The 21,161-nt window shown below is 38.3% G+C and overlaps 1 protein-coding gene across 4 annotated transcripts in view; it reads left to right on the forward strand.

Moving 5' to 3' along the window:
- Window positions 1–21,161, forward strand: part of CAMSAP2 (calmodulin regulated spectrin associated protein family member 2) — a 77,871-nt gene that overhangs the window by 51,236 nt on the left and 5,474 nt on the right. For 2 of the 4 annotated variants that reach the window (XM_071565273.1, XM_071565275.1), the window contains 9 exons: window positions 7,580–7,673; window positions 8,768–8,861; window positions 12,463–12,533; window positions 12,994–13,063; window positions 13,866–16,077; window positions 17,120–17,256; window positions 17,765–17,985; window positions 18,988–19,087; window positions 20,419–20,534. In XM_071565273.1, coding sequence (XP_071421374.1) covers window positions 7,580–7,673; window positions 8,768–8,861; window positions 12,463–12,533; window positions 12,994–13,063; window positions 13,866–16,077; window positions 17,120–17,256; window positions 17,765–17,985; window positions 18,988–19,087; window positions 20,419–20,534 — 3,115 coding nt within the window. The remainder of the gene's footprint in view (window positions 1–7,579; window positions 7,674–8,767; window positions 8,862–12,462; window positions 12,534–12,993; window positions 13,064–13,865; window positions 16,078–17,119; window positions 17,257–17,764; window positions 17,986–18,987; window positions 19,088–20,418; window positions 20,535–21,161) is intronic. The other 2 variants (XM_071565274.1, XM_071565276.1) reach the window with 1 other exon arrangement.

Below are 21,161 nucleotides of genomic sequence, written 5' to 3' on the forward strand. Positions count from 1 at the left end.
GTCCACAGGACTGTTTTGCTAGTGATGTGTTTAGTGGGTTTTTTGTTCTGCTGCTGTGTGGCCTCTCCTGTGATGGAGCATGAAACACACATTTCAGCAGCATGTAAAATCAACTTCTTCTGGCCATTGTTCTTCTAGTAATTTCAAAGTATTTTTAAAAAAGCATTTGTGAGAGGGTTTGTAAAACCTTTAATTCTGTGCAAAACTATTTCACACTTTATCTTCTTCCTTATTTATTAATTGTTATTTTAAAGTATGCAATCTGCCATATTTCTGTTTAAATGTAATAGCAATCTGCATTAGTTTAAAGGTTTAAACAAAAGGAGGAAATATTGAAGAGTTGTTTGTGGAATCATTGCTCACTGTTCTTACTCATTTCTATGTACACAATAATTTCATGGGTTTTAACCTTAAAGTTTTTTCACTTCTGTAAAAGTGTAAACTTCTTAGTTAATTTCATCGGAAGATCCAATGGTTTGATGCCCAACACTCAAGCAGGAACACAATTTCAACAACTACATTTGTTTGAATATGTCATTAAGTGTTTACAATCCTTCTAAGATTTTATACTTTCAGAAAGAGTGTGGGGGGACAAAAGGCATTATTCTGTAATTTTTTAAGAACGAGGAGCAACTAAATGATTTCTTGCCTAATTGTAACTTAAATTTTTCATTATTATGCTTCACCAAGACGAAGACTCTCTTCTATATAAAACACTCTTCATTTGCTTAAGATTCTTGTTGGCTTGCCTTTAGGGAATGAGATTTTATTTTTCTGCAGTCAGCATATCCATTGCAGATGGGATGTAATTGGTTTCTAAATATCTGGGTCATTTCACTGCTTTTATGATCTTTATAGCAGAATCACAAAGGCCAGAGCTTGAATGCAGCTTTTTTGTCTCCTGTAGGGTTGAACCCAATCCTTTTCAAATAAGTAATTAACTGTCAGGGTGAGTAAGGGCAGTAGGACTCAAGTCTAGACTCCTTAGCTGTTCCTGGTTTGTTTTGTGTATGCAAAGTCTCATAGTGGCTGCTTTCAGTCAGCTTTTGGTGTTCTGAGTTTAAGCTGCACCTCCACCCTGCGAGTCTGTGGCACTGCCGGCTGTCCTGGCTGGGTTCACAGTCCTGCAACCACATGCAGGGATCTCGAGCAGGACTCCTCCACTCCACTGCATTTGGATTGTTCTCTCTTCCCACACATACATGGAATGAATGGAATTAATTATTCTTGCTCTGATTCATGGCAATCAGTAATACCATTTTTATAGTTATGGCTTGAATTATTTCTCAAGCCAGTGCACGCTATGGAACTTCAATTTTAACAAAGTAACTATAGTAAATATTTTGTCAATATCGCAGTGCATCAGACTTTACACTTTTAAAGTGCTATAGACTCAGCAATTTTGCTGTTTCTGAACACTGTTTTAGATGGGATTCAGAGTTCTTTCAAAGATTTAGAGTATTTCTAGAACTGAGAAAGCCCTTTTGTGATCATGTTTTTACAAGTTGCTGCGGTGTGGATGCTTATTTACATGTAAATGCTACAAAGCAAGGCTGCCAAGTTTTTCTTCTAAAACTTGGCACAGAAACTTTGGCTAGTGCTGCAAACTCTGTTTCTCCAGTGTTAGGAATTGCTTTTCTTTAAAAATAAATTCATAGTTAAAGGAACTCTTTCTTCATTTTCCAGTGCATCTGATTAAAGTAAGTTTTAATAAATACATATGCATATATTCTCCAAAGAATTTTATTGTCCCTTTGAAAAAACATGTATTGTAAATGGATAGTTTAAATAACTGGTTTGTAGAAGTCACTTTTATCTCAGCCTACAAAATTTACATAGTGTGAAGTTTTAGGGTTTATAGAACTGTATCTTTGTTAATCAGCAAAAATTTCTGTCTGTTTTCAGGGTGGCTCCTACTGCATAGTAGGTACCTCTGTGCTTTTGCTAAAAGTCTTTTACATTCACACTGGTGATAGAAAAAGTAAAAAGAACCAACTGTTGATACGTTACCGGGAAAAGGCTCAAGAAAAAAGTCATAGCAGTTTTTGGAATTACGATGCTGTGCCATGTGTAGTCCTAGAAACTGTGCTAGGTATCCTGACTTCATGCCACTTCTTGAGAAAGAAGGGAGCAGAGCCTCTTTGAAAGTGATCAGGCACAAAGTGTGTACCTTACATGCTTCACAGGACAAGCTGCACTGTGCTGTTACATTCAATCAAGGTAGGGTAGAGACACAGTATATGTGTAATTTAGTGCCGGACCTGACCAAGGGGGCTGTGCCTGCTTTTAGCTTTCCCATCAAAATGCACAGAAATACAGTCACATTGCTTTAAATCTTCACTTAACAAGCACACAAAGTCTTTGATAAAGGTTCTCAGATTTTGCAGCAGATGAAATTGTTGGCTTAATTCTGTTTTAGCACTGAGGAGAAATACGCTTTGTCTGGAATTCTAGACAGCTTTAATGTGTCATAATCAAAGGAAGCAGAAAGTTTTGTTGCTCCTCACTTCCCTATTCCACCTCCTCTAAGAAAAATACATTTGTGAAGTTCTTCATAAGATGTTTACTAAGGCAGGGCTACTGATATTAAAGAAAAAAGTATTTGAATACATTCCATGGATGCTTGAGGAACCAACAAGGGACCATACTGGTTCATGGTTGTTTTCCTTTGAGACAGACAAACACAAGTACATAGAGATTACATAAAAAGAATCACAATGTTTTCTGAATCCTCCTTGCATATTTAACAAGAGGAAATAATAGAAAATCTTGGATCTCTCTGTAGTTATGCAGACTGCCTTTGTGCTCTTCTCCTGCAAGCAGTTTTATCCTCAGACAGGATATATTTTTTAAGTATCTTGTTCTTCACCTGTATCTGGGAAAGTACACAGAACTGAAAGAACTGTTACATTGTGTCTTGACACGCACTTTTTCTGCCTTTTCAAAGATCAAGTCTGTAGAAATAGTAAACCTTGCATAAAGTGCCATCAAAAAGAAGTATGAACCACCCTGCAGATCTGTAAAGACTTCTTTACTGCTTTGTCCCAACAGTTGATTAGCACTGTGATGTAATAGGAGCTATGCAGCATTTGTGGTTTGGTTGTCTCATGGAATGTATAACTCCTAAAAGGATGTTGTAAAGGACACGTATGGTCCCTGAACAGAAAGAATTTTTTAAAAAAGCATCTCACATGTTCCATTTGTTCAAAGTATTTCTAAAAGAGGAAAAAACACGTCTTTGGTTGTAATTGATTACAGCCTTGATATTTTTAGGTCATTCTCTGCCAATTTATTGTAGTAGGACCCGAAGCTTCAAGTCTAAGAACAAGTCACATATGAGGTTAACTGTCAAAGAGAGTACTAACAGACAACTTGAATCATTTGATATTTACCATGATTTGGGAGCTTCCATGGAAACTTGGCATTGCATCAATTGACATGCAGTTAATTATTGTCTTTTGTAAGTGTTCCTTTACCTGAGCCTTCAGAAATGTGTGGGTTTGTGTTTTGGTTTCTTAAATTGTGATCCTAAACTTGTGCGTCTCATCTAAGTTACATGTGTTTTACATTTCCTTTTCACTGGTAAAGGATTGAAGGTGAGACACAGATCACAATCAATATTAAAACAACTTTGATTTGTTCAACTATTATTAATATAATAAATAAATTATTAATAAGAGATAACTATTCACGCAATGCATTAATTTGCTCACAGAATTGATGCAGACATACTCAGTCATTTTTACCCGGTTGGACCCAGTGTTCCCCCAGAAGCTGGGGGTTATACTGGCCCATCAGCAGCTTTTGGGAACGTTTCTAACCTTTGTCTGCATAGAATAACTACAGCCCTTGTGGGCACCGTTGGGGTTGTACAGCCTGTTGTTGGCACCAGCATGTGCTGATGGTCCTGTCCCGGACCGAGTCCTGCTGTCCTGAGCGAGTGTGTACTGGGCATTCCTGGCCAGGAATCTCTGCAGCCTCTCCGTTCCTGGCAGTGTTTGTCGTGTGCTGCCCCTCAGCACAGATGCCTCTTCCTTTGGCTGCTGTGGGCTGGTAACTGTAGGGTCTGTTCACCCAAGCCCATGCAGAAGGCATATTTCTTTCAGAATGTGAAATGAAGCAGATCTGAGAGATGATTGCTGTCTCTTGTCTTCAAAGGGCATTCCTCTGACCCAAATGTGGGCCACTCTAAACTGTGCAGAACCACAACTAAGCACATGGAATAGGTACCTTATTTTTGCACTTGGTTAATAATCAATGGGGCAGAAAAAACATTTGCACTGTCAAATCTTTTTTGATTTAGATCCTTCAAAACTTCTTTTTTTACCTATTTCTTTTTACTGCTGAATTGAACACCAGTATATGATGTCTGAAGTGTTGATTTATCCTAAAAAAAATTTATTGCACTTGAGCAGCTTTGAATACTTACACTTTTTCATGTAATATTGATGGTGACTTTGTAAACAATGTAAGCAGGAGGTATAGGCAGCACCAGAGATGTGAAATACAGTGTCCAAATACATTGCACAGATATGTCCAAGAAATTCAGGGCTGCAGAATGTCCACAGGTGTTGTACAGACTCGCTGGAAAACCCACTGCCAGTCAGACTGCCAGCCTGAGCCTGTGTGTGTGAATGTGGATTCCTTATGGACATGGCAGAGCAGCTGGCTGTGCTTGGTGGGGCAGCTGGGCACGTGTGGTGGGAGTCATCCAGGGATTTGATTCCCACCTGGCTGGTTAAAAGGATTCAGGATCAGGAATGTAAAGTAAGATTCAACCAGGAAACAGATTTTTTTAAGAGACCATTTCTCCCCTGAGAGAGGGACTAAACATTCCTGACTCATTATTTAAAGGGAAGTAGTGTGGTTTGCTGTCATTGATGTTAATCAGCTGGTTTTCTCTCTTGTTCTGGTCTGAAACAAGACAATGGAGTTTTAAAATGGAGTTGTGGCATTTCTTAGCCTGTGGCAGGACAAGCTGGTAGTGCATGGATTGTACACAGAACTGCACTTTGGCCTTCTCTAGACAGTTTGTAACAGTCCAGTTCTCTGCAATCTTGATGTGTTTATGTTGGCACTTTTATAGAATAAAACCTGTGTATTTACACTGGAGGTGATGTTTCCTGGCCTACTGAACAGAGATTTTAATGTGCATCATGATATAAATTTGTGTATTTTTATATTCATTTTGAAAAAATTTCCAAAAGCCTTTCACATCCAGTTTCAGTGAATTCAGTGGATTGCCTGATGACAAATCATTTGTATCGTTTGTGTCTATAATCCTTTAGTTATTGTTCTGCAAATTTGCAGATCTAAAACTGATAAGTGTTAGGAAGGTAGAATTTGTTTTAAGTGGCAAGATTGGACATACTATTCCCATTAGCTAATTTGATTTAAAAATTAATAGCGATTTTAAAATGGGGGGAGGGGGAAAATAGAGATACTGAAGAAAATAATTTATCTTCTTTTGTATAAAATTGTAAATAACAAGCTAGTTTATATCTCCCATTGATACAGAAGCAAGTAACGACTTTAGATTTTCTACTAGAGAATATGGGAAATTTTTTCCTCCAAAAGACAGCATTCCTAAATCTGCTAAGCAGACGGGTTTTTATGGTACAGCACCAGAAGATGCAGTACTAGTAGTACTGACTACATACAACTGAGGAATAGTCTGCAAATATCAAATTAAAAAAATTAAATGAGAATGTCTGGCAAATATAAGGATCTCTGAAGCTGCAAGTCTGCCATCTGCTGTTCAGGGTGCTGGAACCAATCTGAGCTGCTCAGAGCTTCATTAGTTTTCATTACTATTAAAATACTGTTATGCTTCTGAACACTGCTGTGTGTAAGTGCATGTGATAATCATGTGACAAGCTGTCAGAATGTTTGTCACCATAAGCAAGGCAAAATCTGTGGTAATAATACCTACATTCTTTCTAGCCTGGATAGCAGGATTACTATAGACCCACCACTAGTTTTTTTTTAAAAATGCTGTTACTGTTCATCAGGCTTTTGCTTGGATAATCCTTAAAAATCATATTTTGTCTGAGAAGTACATCTGATTTTTTTTCACTGCTTCGTAATGATATCAATGTGTGATACTAAACATTTTCTGTGAATAGAAAAGATTTTGCTATACACTTTTCCTCATTCAATTCTGTTGAGCTGAATAAGCAGAGACAGGGTTTTTCCTAATCTATTTATAGCTTGTCTGTAATATCTATGGCAACATCTGGCTGATCCCATCACCATACACTAAAACATGTGAGCAGCTTTTGGTCTGAGAGTATCCCTTTGTTGGAGTAAATGTTGATCTATGTTAAAAATATTCAGGAAGAATAAATCTGAAGCAAAAGTGTCAAATAGATATTCAAAATTATATTTTCAGTTTTTTCTGGTACAGAATTGAAGTTATGTCATTTATTATGAAATGGTTTTTAATACATTTTTGTTTCTTTTAAAATTATGTTCTGACCATTAAGTCCTGTTGTTTGTTTTTGAAATAAAATGGTGTTTTCGTTAGAATTTTTCAAGCAAACTGTTTAAAAAAGTTGTTTATTTATGGTTTCCCAGGAGAGGTTTGTACTGTTTACATTTTCAGGCTCCATGAGACTGGTGGCAGGTCTGTGCTCCTGCTGGAGCCAGCTCAGACCTGGGTGCTTGCTGATCTCCTTCAGCTGAAGGCTCTAGAAATGGAGCAGCACCGAAGCACGAGGGGTGTAGGAACTTTGGCCTCTGAACTCTCCAGCCTTCACAGTCAACAAATCTTCTGGTCTTCTTGCATTCCTTGTGCGCTCTTGCAGGACAAATTGCTGCTGCTTCCTCCTGCTTTTCCTTCCTATTGATTGTTGTTGTTGTTGATGCAGTTTGTCACCAGCTGTTTCTTCCTTCTCACCAGTTTTTTCCCCCTGTGTTAAATCTGGTGGCTCCCACACCATGTCTGTCATAGCTGTGTCATGGGAACATACAATAGGGGGATGCATCAACAGTATGTTAAGTGTGCATAAATCTTTGGAACTAAAACCTTGTTCTAACCTGCCGCGAAGAAACTGCTACTGGGTTTTGTTTTGCATTAAAGACTTGTAAATTTGGGTAGATCTTCACAAATGTGACCAAAACCTTATATTAAAAATGAAAGTTTAAATCAGATTCCAACTTCCTACACTAAAGCTAAGGAGTACCATACCTTTCCATGTTAAAAATCTCTGAAAAAAACATTGCCTGGCCTTGAAAAACAATGGGCTTTTCATTGTTTTTTTTTTTAAATTGAAATAGCTGATCTGTTTGGTAGGCATTTTTTCTACTCATCCTGCACCTTTCTGCCCTTCCTACAAGGACATCAGGCTTGAGCATATGCTTATTATGAAACATTTCAACCCAATTGGCTGCAATCTGCTCAAGTAATGTGCATTAGATAGTTGGTGCTACAGATCAGTTGCACTGGTCTCATGTTCTAAGAAATCAGTAGAGATTGTACACTGGTGAAATGCAGAGACATCTCCCAAATGCTGCTTAACCTGTGTATTTGCAGGCTTGTGTTTTAACATATATTTCTCCACACTTTTTCTTCTTGTAGAGCAATTACATGGTGTTCATGGCAGAATTGTTCTGGTGGTTTGAAGTGGTGAAGCCATCATTTGTACAGCCTCGTGTTGTTGTGCACCCCCAAGGTAATTATGTTATGGATTGGCCTCAATATGCATGTTTTGATATGTATGTGTGCAGGTTGCCATTGTGTTCACAGATGCAGTGAATATTTTAGTTAACAGGATTTGGCAGTGTACAACCCCTTAAAGAAGGAGCCGAGTACTCTTCCTTTATTGTTGATCTTCATCTCATAAATCATAATTAGATTTTGTTGTCTGTTACCAAAAACTCATTTAAATGGTGGTGGTATAATGACTTGCAAAATTTCGTGACCTAAACAAGCCTAGAATTCATTTATGCCCGTGCAAGGATTACAAACATATTAAGGAACCAAGGACAGAATTTAGCCTTGAGGAACTTGTGTTGCTGTGAAGACACCACTTTGCCCAGACTTATGATCCTTTGTCTTGAAGACAGAGTTAATTGTAACCTTCCATTTTGTACCTGGGTGCAAAGGCACAGTCGGGAGACTATCACAAAATCTTCTGTATCCACTTCTAGTGCATATTGCATCCCATCAGCAAATTCTTAAATTGAAAAATCCAAATCTCAGGTGGATCTTGAAATCTGTTAATGAACACAAAGTCACGTAAACTGAAATGTTCATACCACAGTGCTGTGATTGGCTCTCCAGGTGCTGGGAAAAGGTTTTCACTGTGTGGCTTTTGTGTCATTTTTCATTTATATTCTTTATAGCACATACGAATCTGATTTAAATCTGCACTTTGCTAACTAATTTAGGATGTGACAAAAGCCCCCTATTTTCTAGCTGAAAAGTCAGTCTAAGGATTTGGGAAGAAAAATTTTTATCAGAAAAATTTCTTCCATAAGAACAACTTTTGCTAAAACCATTTGCTTGCTTTTAGTTTATTTTTCTTTATTTCCCTTGCCTTTTCCAGTTTATTTTATCATTTTCCATTCCCCTAATTAATGCCAATATGGGAGCTTTGGAGTAGGTAAAAATGAAAGAAAGTAACTGAGTTTTAATATAAATAATGAAATCAATGAAAATAAGTCTTTGAAAATTACTATTTCAGTTTATTTCGAACAGTTTTTCTAATATGCTTTTTAACTGAATACTAAACTATAATAACTTGAGCTTTGTTCTTCCTGGCAGCTGAACCTGCAAAAGATGCAGCTTCTGCTCACAGCTTGAACACTAACAGAAGAAATTATGTGGACAGTCCATCTGGTTCTGACTTTGCAGCCAGGTAATGTCAGAGAATCACTAGTACTGTTTCACAGTATCCTCCTTTCTATTCAAAATCAAACGCGATTTTTTGTTTAGTTCTGTTGCCTTTTTCAATGCTCAGGGATCGAGTTGTGAATACAATCTGTGGGATTTTGTGGGAGATCCCGTGGTTCAGCCCTTGCTGCCCCTCTGCATGGCAGGCTGCAGGTTCCTGTTGGTACAGGCCGTTGGCCACTTGGACAGCGTGCTGCTGCCTTACCACTTCCCAAAACAACCCCAACCATTCAGCAGAGAAGTGGCACAGGGCCTTTTCAATTTCAAATGGGGCTGCTGATCAAGTCTGCTTTATTAAGAGCTATTTTTCTGAAATTCACAGCAAATCATAAAAAAGCAAACTAGGAAAATAGCAAGAAAAACCCTGAGTGATGTTTCAGTTTGGTCTGATTATTTTGCTAAAGTACCATGAAGGTCAAATAAGTCAAAATAAGTACTTAACTATGATGAACTTCCACCTCCTGGTGGGGAGAATTGGAAAGAAAATGTAAATCTAATGAGATAAAATATGATGATGATAATAATAATTGTAATGAAAATAAGAAAGAGGGAGGAATAAAACCCCAGAGAAAAAGTGACACACAGAACAGCTGCTCCCCCCTCCACTGGCCAATACCCAGCCTGTCTCCCAGAGCCCTCCTGGCAACTCCCCCAGTCTGTACTGAGCAGGATGGGCTGTGGTTTGGAACATCCCTGTGGCCAGTTCAGGGCAGCTGTCCTGGCCATGTTCCCTCCCAGCTTCTTGTGCACCTTCTCGCTGGCAGAGCGAGACACTGAGCAGTCCCTGACTTGGAGTGAGCACTGCTGAGTCACAACTATAACACTGGTGTGTTATCAACAGTGTTCTCATACCGAATCCAAACTAGCACTGTACCAGCTAGCAGGAAGAAAATTCATTATCCCAGCTGAAAGCAGGACAATGTGAAATATTAGTTTTAGTGTTACTGTTACAGATTTGGAGGCAATGTAAGATCATCCTATTTCCCTTGTGTTCTCCAGCTCGTCATACATTTGATGAATTTCTCAAGGAAGACCTAATCACTCTGTACAATTACCTGAAAGGAGGGTGTAGGCAGATGGGGATTGGTCTCTTCTTCCAAGTAACAAACAACAGGATGAGGGGAAATGGCCTCCATTTGCACTAGGGCAGGTTTAGATTGGATACGAGGAAAAATTTCTTCACCAATAGAGTTGTCAGACATTGAAACAGGCTGCCCAGGGAAGTGATGGTGTTTAACAGACGTGTAGATGTGGCATTTGGGGACATGGCTTAGTGGTGGCCTTGGCAGCGCTGGGTTAACTGCCGGACTTTGTGATCTTAAAGGTATTTTCCAACCTAAAGGATTCTGTGGTAAGAGGCAGGAAATGCACATTTGGCCTTCTTTTTAATCTTTCTTTTGTCAAGGTAAAGAAAGTCTTCCAGTGGTCTGATCTGGACATAGTGAATGAGGGGTAGCATTACAATGTATTTATAATTTGGGGGCAAAGGCTTATTGACTGTGTCTGAACTGGCACAGAGAAGGATAATATTAGCATTTTGATTTAATATTCAGCAAGTTATTGATTGCCAACCCAAATAATCCTGTTTAGCCTTTTCTGTTGTTTTTGAAGGGGAGGTTTGGAGGAAGGGGTGGGTGTTCAGTTGGGTTTGAGGTTTGTGGAGATTCATTTGAGGTTTAAGATTTCTAAGTATGTTTTTAGTCTTCAGGAATCTACTCCAGCTTGAATAAGGGAGTAGTATTTCTTGCTACCATTAAATGCTGTGGTTTCAAGCCTTTTTCCTGTATTTGAAGTGTTTCCCTTGTAGACAATGAATTTATTTTTGCATAAACTGAGCATATAAGCCAGAAGAACAAGAAACAGTAGTTTTGAACATGTCTTTTGGAGTGGGGGTTCCCAAGGTGATTCGCTGTATCTTTCCTAATAAACCTCATAAAGTTCTTCATCCAACTTGATGATATGTCACTGAATTGTAGGACAAAGGAGAGGTCCAAGAAGTAATTCAGATGGTGGGAATCAAACACACAAGCTTGCAGGTTCCCTGGCAGAAGAGCCCTGCATGTAGGATGTTTTGGTCCTGGCCTTGCTCAGTGTCCCAGCTGTGTGTTCCTGCCCCCCGAGTGTTTGAATTGCCACTTCAGACCACAAAGACAGAAAAAACTAACCCAGTCGGAAAAAGTGAATGTTCCTCTGTCGCCTTAGCTGGTTGAAATGACTCAGAGGTGGGATGGAGAGCCAAATCCAGTGCAGAGGAGCAAGTGGGACTGTGGCAGTGAGCAGTTATGATGTCTAAGGTTGCCATGGAACCACAGTCTTGGTGCCAGAATCAGTTTTTTCTTGAGGGAAAATTAAGTGCATAGATTTTCTTTGTGGTAGCGAATTTTCACAGGCTGCTGGATGAAATTTGGAAAGCATTGCTTTCAAGACAACTTACAGATACTATGATTTTAAAATTTTCACAGAAATCTCAAATACCATTTAAAGCAGATACATCATTCAGCTGGTATGTAGTGTTGGCACAAAAAATCAGGAATTTAAGAGAACCTGTTTTGACTAATACATAGTTATGAAATATGCTTTTATAGATTGTAAAACAACATTATTTTTCTTAAACTGATGTGAATATCCTTCTTGCATATATTATTTAGAGACATTTCTACAGCATATGTACTAACACTAAAATATTCTGAAAATTACTGATTGAAAAATATTAATTTGGGAGTGTGCACTTCAATTCAGACAACAAAATTCAAAACATGAAAGCATTTAATCCAGCATGGTTTTGAAGTCTGGCTTCTTTAAAAGTGTTTTACATACAAAGCCATGCGTCTTTCTGTGTGTGTCTTTGTTCTGATCCTGAAGAAACACCTTGATCAAAACATCGAGTTACATTAGTCCAGTTCTGGATTAACACAGCTATTCAATTACAGACCTTCTCTATGAACCAAAATAAAACGCCTGTGTAAGTAGAAACAGAGTGAAATCTCTGTAATTACTCTTTTAGTAGTGAGTATATTTTGTGTATTTATAAAGCCATCTATCACAAAATCTTCTTTATCCACTTCTAGTGCATATTGCAGTCCAGACACAAAGCAGAAGTTTCAGACTAAGCAACTGAAAATAGAAACACATGAAAACTATGTGATGTTGGCTGCAATTAGTCAGTTTTGAGGCCAGTAGGAGCTGCCTCATTTTGCTCATGTTTATGTTTAGACTTTTTACTAAAATGAAACCTAAAAATTGAGAAACTTCTAATAATGACATTTGGGTGAAATAACCCAGGAGACAAGTATGTTAGTGTAACTAATGCAGCTCTGTAGCTCTCTGTGTGTGAGAAATACCTTTTTGACTTTTTGGACTCAACCTACATTAGTTCCAGTTAAAGGTTGTTATGGTGTTCTCTTTTGGGTTAATAAATTAATGTTTTGAGAAGAGAAGTTCTCCTCGCTTTCTTCCCTGTCACAAAAGATCTGGTTTTGTTTTGGCCCAGGACATGCAGTCTGTTTGCCCTTTCCTAATGTGGCTTTTGATGTATTTCTTCTGAGTTCCTGTCTCTTGCTTTCTAGATTGGAAAGTCCAGCTTACACACCATCTCACCCCCTGCAGTCACCCCAGCAGCCTTATCCATCTGTTCCAGGTAACAATTTACAAATGGGTGCAAGAGGCAGTGAGACAAGGTGTTGTTCTCAAACTAAATTGCTGTCTTGCTTATATTTATTCAAACAATATTTATGCAGAAATTACTGGGAGAGCTTTACATGAAAGATTAATGAATGAGTTTTATAATTTATAAAATGTACAAATGGGAAATTTGTGTTTGTTTACTTTTTTTAATTGGACTTCTGTATTGATTATGTGGAATATGGCTTTCAACAACTATCTGTGGTATATTTTAGTAGCATTTGTAGAATATTTTAATAATAAATTCTATGAGGGGCATAATGTATATTCAGGATGAAATTGGCTCAATTGCTCTGCTGTTATTTTCAATATATAAACACCTTTTTTTGCCATTGAGGTGTTCCGAGTAGTGAAGCTAATTTGTTAAAACAATTTTTCACAGCAGTTACATTGGGTCCTATTTTCATTTCACTTAGGAGTCATCAGAAGGTCCACATCAATGTCTTATGTAGATGGGTATGTAGGGACATGGCCCAAAGAAAAAAGGTAAGTAGTCTTTCTGTACAAGTTGGTTAAAAATTGATTATTTTTTGGTCATGAGTAGTAGTAAGTGCTCCATTGTAGTTTGGATTTTCAAAGTCCTGTAATAAGAATTTTTGTAAGCAACTTCCAAAAGTAGAAAAATGAGAAAACTGTATCATGGATTAAGAATTGGGTAACAGGAAACAATCTTCAGAAAGAAATAACTTATTTTTTTGCATTGAAAGAGGTATTTTTCAAATATTTGAATTGTTGGCATCAATTTGTTCCCATTTACTCATCACAATGAACTGAAAGTGGTAAGAGTAACATGGCTAATGAGCTCAGTAGCATTTAAGCTTGTATTATTTTGTGGATGCTAAGAACAATCAGGTTAAATGTTTTGGTTTTCAGTTAGACTGGTCATAAACTCTCAATCTGTAGGATGTAAATGAATGTTAAACCTGTAAGCGTTGTAGTGGTGTGTAAATTGTCTCTTTTCACAACTTCCTTCCGATCTATGATGGCAGTGCCAATATTCCTAGAATGCCCAGAATTTATTCCAAAGTATTAAAAAGCACTGGCTGACTGTGAGGAACATATTATGTTCTATTTTATTGTGCTTTTAAAAATTACTGTATTCATATATATATTTGAAATATCTAAAAATACATATAAATTTATTATACTTGGTGCTAGGCAAAATACAGTACTTCTAACAGTGCCTTTAATACTACCAGCTTAAAATTTTAAAACCAAATATTAATAGTTTACTATTATTAATAACCATGAGTTGCTCAGTTACTTGCTTTACTCTGATCTCTGTTAGGTCATCATTACATGGAGTTTCGTTTGACATTCCTTTTGACAAAGAAAAAAGCATTCCATTACCCACTCCAAGCAGAGGAATTCCTAGATCTGTGAGTAATGAGGGCCTTACAGGGAACATCAACCGCGTGCCAAAGCATTCTAGAAAAAATCTGTCCTTCAAACCACTAAATGGAGAAGAGGAAAATCAAGGTATCGAAGAGGAAAAGGATGTGATAGCTCTTAAAGACACAAAGGCCAATCAGTCTCTTAATGCAAATCAGAGAAATGCCAATGAGAGCAGCCACTACAGGTTTCCAAATGGAGCTTTGCAAAACAGGGCAGTTCTGGATGATTTTGGCAATCAGATTGAGACGCCGAGCATTGAAGAGGCTTTGCAGATAATTCACGACACTGAAAAACCTCCTAGACTTCTCCAAACAGACCAAATTACAAATGGGTTCTTTCTCCACAATCGTGAAATGAGCATCTTGAATTCAAACATTAAACCAAATCAGTCTACCCCAGATATAATCACAGACACTAAGGGTGCTCTGAGTCCTGTGACTGACACTACAGAGGTAGATACTGGAATACATGTCCCTTCCGAAGATATTCCAGAGACAATGGATGAGGATTCATCTTTGAGAGATTACACTGTAAGCATGGACTCTGACATGGAAGAACCAGCTAAGCTTCTCCAGGATTATGACACGCGAGCTGGCAATCACAGAGACCAGCTAAGCCCCTGTCCCAGCTCAGTCAGCACTAAATCCCAGGCGGGCAGCAGTGCCTCTTCCAGCTCGGGGGTTAAAATGACCAGCTTTGCAGAGCAGAAGTTCAGGAAGTTGAATCACACAGATAGTAAAAGCAGTGGAAGCAGTTCTCAGAAAACCACACCAGAAGGTTCTGAGCTGAACATTCCTCATGTGGTTGCTTGGACTCATATTCCTGAGGAGGCATCTGTTCCTCAGGGAAGAGACACTACACAGTTACTGGCTTCTGAAATGGTACAGCTTAGGATGAAGCTGGAGGAAAAGAGGCGAGCCATTGAGGCACAGAAGAAGAAAGTTGAAGCTGCATTCACAAAGCAGCGGCAGAAAATGGGAAGAACAGCATTTCTCAATGTTGTGAAAAAGAAAGGTGATGGAGTATCACCCCTCAGAGAAGAAGCAGCAGGAGCTGAAGATGAGAAGGTGTTCTCTGACAATAATCGGTTGAAAGAAAAAGAAACTCAAAAATCAGATGACCCAACTAGTAAGACTTCAGAATTACTAAAAGAAACCCCTGAAAATTCTCATAGCAGATGGTTAAAATCTCCTGCTACTTCTGTGGATGCTGAAAAGCAATGGAATTTAGCAAGCCCCTCCGAAGAAAATTTGAATGAAGGAGATCTTTTAGAATATACAAAATCTATTGAAAAACTGAACTCTTCCCTACACTTTTTACAACAAGAAATGCAACGTCTATCCCTTCAACAGGAGATGTTGATGCAGATGAGAGAGCAACAGGCTTGGGTTATTTCTCCTCCTCAGCCTTCTCCTCAGAAACAGACTCGGGACTTTAAGTCTTCATCAAGACAAGCGGGAACTCCATCTGCTGTTGCACCTTTCTCACAGGAATCTCCTCGCTCTACACATCAATCTCCACAGTCTTCCAACAGGAAGAATGCCTCTTTTCACATTAAAATGCAAAGGACTCCTAGGCCAAATGAACTGAAAATAACACCTCTAAATCGTACCTTGACTGCCCCACGGTCTGTGGACAGTCTTCCCCGTCTGAGGAGATTTTCTCCAAGTCAAGTTCCCATTCAGACTAGATCATTTGTTTGCTTTGGAGATGATGGTGAACATGTAAGTGAAGCTCAGGTAAAGGGAAATCTTGTGAAGGAAGCCAAGCCTACAGAAGGGGAAGCAAAAGAAGAAGGACCAAAATTGCCAAAACAGTGCGCAGAGAAGTTGGAGGAAAAGGAGATTAAACCTATTGAATCTAATGTTTCTGAAGTATTATCTCAGCCTATCACAGAAACTGTCTGCCTCACTCCAAATGAAGATCAGCTAAACCAACCGATTTTACCACCTCCAGCTCCCAAAACAGCTAACCTAATTGAAGTTTCCCTATCAGATTTGAAGCCACCAGAAAAAAGTGAAGCATCTGTTGAGAAATACGAAGGTGAGAGTGATAGAGAGCAGTTTGAAGATGACCAGAAAGTGTGTTGTGGATTCTTTTTTAAGGTAAGAGAACTGGTGGATGTATGTGTTGGCTATTAAGCTTCATTTGAAAAGGAACTTTTTAACTGAGATGTGGATGTCAGTGATGACTTGAAGTCAAAACAGATGGTTCTGCAACTCTAAATGTACAAGCTTATCTTTTGCACTTGATTAATTTGGCATCATAAAAGTGGTAATATTCTACAGTATTGCAGTTCTGAGCATGCCAGAGCTTTCCATTCATCGTTGTGGAAGAGTGCTTGGAGTTTTTGATGAGGAGGATGCATGCTGCATGTAGATTTATTTTTAACATAAGCTTTGGTGACTATAATTAAACATGCTCACATCTCACCCTCACTTCCTCATCTCACCCCAAATTTAACTAAAAAATTATTAATGTTTTTGAATTGCACTTTGGAGAGCCTTTTTCCCTCTCTTGGCTGGCTAATGAATGAGACTCCCTTTTGAAGTTGCTATTTGGGAGCGCTCAGTGACTTTTTATTAAAGAACTATGTTGAGACAGTGTTTTAACTACAATGCACATTGTAAGAGAGTGGTCTAGACACTGAGAGCCATCAAGATTTTGAATTTCCATCTTGAAATACCCCAGAATCTGGTATCATGTATCTGAGATTCTCCTTGCTTGTCTGGAAGCCTTCCTTAGTTCTAACAAAACACCTGCTTTGATCAGAAGTTACTTCTATACACTGCTTAATTATTGGGGTTTGTGATAATCTCCCTTCATCTCCATACACTCGAATCTTTCAAAGCTTAATGCAGAGGTTTATGCTGTATGGGATCTCACTCTAAAATATCTCACTTGGCCAGTTTTGTCATATCAGTGCTGAATTTTGTTTGACTAAGAAGGAAAAATTCTGTTATGAAAGGTTTGTAGCAGTCTTGGGAAAAATCATTTACAATAAACTTACTCCAAGTACTGCAAGAGTATGTGGGGATATTGTAACCCAGTGTACAGAATGAAGTGTCTAATGATTTAGCAACATCAGTTGCCAAATTCAGAGATCCTAATGTTTTTGGGTCCTTTTCCTTCAAATACCATTGCTAGGATGATCAAAAGGCAGAAAATGATATGGCAATGAAACGAGCAGCATTGTTGGAGAAGCGTTTGAGGAGGGAAAGAGAGACTTTGCTTCGAAAGCAGCAGCTGGAAGCAGAACTAGAACATAAGAAGGAAGAGACAAGGTAAAACTACATGCCCTGATCCCAGTGATTGGTAATGGTGAACGTAAAAATGTCTGGTTTAGTTAAAAGCATAACTTGCATGTCAAAAGATTGGATATTAATACCCGAGAGATTTACTACTGGAGCCAGATGTGCTGAGGAGCCCAGCTGGCCCTGCAAGTCAGCAGGTGGCATCAGTCTGTACTCAGGCTCAAAATGTGAGCTGTGCTGGCCTGAGCAAGCTCTTCAGAGTAGGCCCTGCCCTGCTTGGCATTCCGAGGGGAGAGCCAATCCCTCAGGGCTTCTTTCTGCACAAATGCACAGTGCTCACCCTGTCACAGCAGCCAAGATGAGAAACGTGGGTTTCAATTTATTAGTAGCAGTATCCCAAAAACTGTAAACTGTCTGAGAATTGGTGTTTGAGAATTCTAAAGTTCCAACAATTTCATGCCTGTGTTGTCCTCACTGTGCTAACTGAAATCCTTTATTTGGAAAGTTTGTACGGGTGAATTTACTCCATAATTTTTAGACGCAAAACAGAAGAAGAACGTCAGAAGAAGGAGGATGAACGAGCACGGCGAGAATTTATCAAGCAGGAGTATATGAGAAGGAAACAACTAAAGCTTATGGAAGACATGGATACTGTCATAAAGCCACGTTCCCTCTCAATCAAACAAAAAAAGCCACGTCCAAAATCTATTCATAGAGATCATATTGAATCACCTAAGACACCAATCAAAGGTCCACCAGGTAACAAATGTGTATGTGGAAAAGAGTCTGTTCATGCTAAAACACCAGCGTGGTTTTTGGTTCTAACAAGCACGTGCACTCTTGAGTGTCTTGTGCTAAATTGAAGCTGCACATGACCGAACTGGAAAGGTAAAAGTTTGCCAATGGAAATGGAAAGATGAGTGTCGCTTACCTGCTATGCATGCATGCATATATCCACAGACAGAAGGGTTGGCTCTGTGAGAACCCTGGGCAGGCACCCTGGTGTGTTGCAAGTCTCAAACACACCCAGGTTTTCTTCACTAGTCTCTTCTTGCACCTGTAGAGCTAAGAATGAATAAAAGTTGGGAGATAAGAGGTCAATAAATGAAGTGGTGATTATAAGGTATGAGTACTTAAACTCCCACTTAATAAAGACAAAATTAAAATAAAAAAGTTATTTTATATTTCAGTGGTGTTTTTTCTGTTTTCCTCACTTACCTACTGCATGTGTAGTTACGAACATAGCAACACTAATCCTATGGAAAAATTTAACATTCTTTTAGATACCAAAGAACTGCAGTAATGATTGGAGGAAATATTGCTAATTTACAATTAGAAAAAGAGTAACCAGATTGCTCAGTAATCCTTTTTGTTATAGCCCCCTGTAGCCTTGTTATTCTACTGCATTTTCTCTGGCTGCTTCCCTCCATCTTTCAGGGTAAATTAAAGTATTTTCTTAACACCTTCCAAGAATTTATCCCAGGCTTTAAATTAAGCTCTCTTTCATGAGTAGTTATTAACTTTGATTGCATTCCTTGATTTGCATAATGCCAGGATTCCCATTTCTATTTAGTCTGAGACCCTCCCTGGTGGCTGCCAATGGCTGGGTGTCAACACCACATATGCATGCAGGTATATCATGTATGGGTGTTAGTTTCAGGTGTAAAAGCTTTTACTGACTTTCAGATGCTGGTGTTGGGTCTAATGAACAGACTCTGCTACTTGCATAGGTTTATAAGCTTTAACTTTGTCTTTATCCAGGTTCACAGCTTTGTCGTGTTTTTTCAGTATCTAGTCTTTCACTGGCATCGCTGAACACAGGGGACAATGAGAGTGTGCAATCAGGCAAGAGAACACCAAGGTAAAGCTAAAATAACCCTTTCATTTAATAAAATTTGGTAATCAGCTATGTAAAACTAGCATGAATTTTAAAGAGGTCGTGTATATACTGTGTACTCTGGGAACAAGTATGTTTTCCTCATTTGAGACATGGAGAGTTTCCACTCTTAGGCATTAGGGAACTGAGCCATGATAATTTGTTTTGCAAATTTTACCAAGTAAACCAGTTGGGCAGGTATAAATGAGGTCAAAACAAAATGCTGTTCACACAGTCTCTTTAATTCACCTGCTTGGATTTAAGTCTCAACTTGTGGATATTTCATTAAACCTGGATGCTACGTGCAGCTGCATAGTTTCTTGTCTTTTTTTAAAATTGGAGCTTGTTTTCTTTTTCCTTTAGCAGTAGTACAGTAAATTATTGAATGTTCACTAGGACATCATCCTTTTCCAAATACCAGAAATTTTTTTGCATTAAAAATCACCTGAAAACAACAGAAAAATTTTAGTTTTATATTCAAAACCTATATTATCATTCAGAGGAAAACTATCATTTCTATGTAACTACTTAATTATATACAGACAAATACTAATTCTTCTGTATAAAAAGAAATAGGGAAGAAAGGCAAACTAGAAAAGAGGGGTTGATAAGGAGTAGTACATATTAGGATATTGCATGTCATGTTTTCACGGCCACTGTGCTTTGCTCCTCAGCCCTGGTGGGCCTGCAGCTGCTTTCAGTTGGCTTTGCAGTTAATTACCTTGTCTTGAGAACTGACTTGACAGTTATTACGTAAGAAACTTGAATGAGATGCTCCAAGGAGCCTAACACCTCTTGTCATCTCTTCACAATGATCAGTTTTAACTGAGATGGGGATTTCTTCCAGCTCTGTTGGCTGTTAGAAAAGGCTGATGTTGCTGCCAGTTGTTGCAGTGATAAGTATAAATGAATTTAAGTTTTATTTCATATTCATCATTCTATCAAGAACTGGTTTGTTTGCTACATGAGATAACATTGCTTTTCCAGTACCGATAGTAAAAGTAACCCGAACTTCCACTTAGTTCTGTTTCACGACCAAGAATATCTGTTAAGTTTCTGCCCTCAGATGTGGCCCAAAAATTGACTAACATAGACGTGTCACCTAAATATCAACTTCTTACATCACTCAAAACACTTTATAGAGTACATAAATGCATTTTCCTTTAATTTCATCTATAAATATTGTGTGTTTAGGTTTATAGTCTACAATTCAAATCATGGTGTTTTACCTTAATTCCGTTTGCCTTCCTTTGATATTGAAAGGCTTCTCAGCTGAACACTGAATTTTTTTAATAGACTTTAAAATTAATGTTTAGGTCTGAATCTGTGGAAGGATTTTTATCTCCAAGTCGCTGTGGTAGTCGTAACGGAGAAAAGGATTGGGAAAATGCATCTACCACTTCTTCAGTTGCCTCTGCCACAGAGTACACAGGTCAGTGCCAACAACACTCAGAAAAGTAGCTGCCAATTAGCAGTTCTGTGCCTGAAAAGTTTTCAGTTATCTTGATTTGCCTTCCTAAAACTTGATTGAGGACACTGTGATAGAAATGTTGCCTTCACCTCCTTTAAAGTAGAGGGTAATAATACAAGGTTAAAATTTTAGATCCAGAAAAAAAAGTATTGACTCTGTAGCATTTGTGATAGCCAGAATAAACTGCAGGTGGGCTCAGAACAGTAAATGGGTTCACATATCACTGTGCACTTCAGCAGTGTCTGGCAAGGCAAGAATAGTTGAAATTTCAGCTCAATTTATAATAGTTATAAAAATCAAAAAAACAAATTGCAACAGGAAAAAATCTGCTTAGCAATATGAATATAAATATTGTGCACCCTTAGTTTCCTAACAGATCCTTTGTTGTTTTTTAAGAACTTTACAATCTGACTACTAATACTTTATTATGAATCAAATAATAATAGTGTTTTCATCACTTTTTTTTAACTAGGCAACATGTGATATTGCCAAGACTTTGCATCATCAGGGTTATAAAAGCTCCACTTTTGTCTGTCTTTCTTTGTGAAAATGGTAGCTTAATGTTAGGTGCTTCCTAGGCTTTTTTCC

The sequence above is a fragment of the Pithys albifrons genome, chromosome 10 (genome assembly GCF_047495875.1).
Source record: "Pithys albifrons albifrons isolate INPA30051 chromosome 10, PitAlb_v1, whole genome shotgun sequence".
Taxonomy (NCBI): domain Eukaryota; kingdom Metazoa; phylum Chordata; class Aves; order Passeriformes; family Thamnophilidae; genus Pithys; species Pithys albifrons.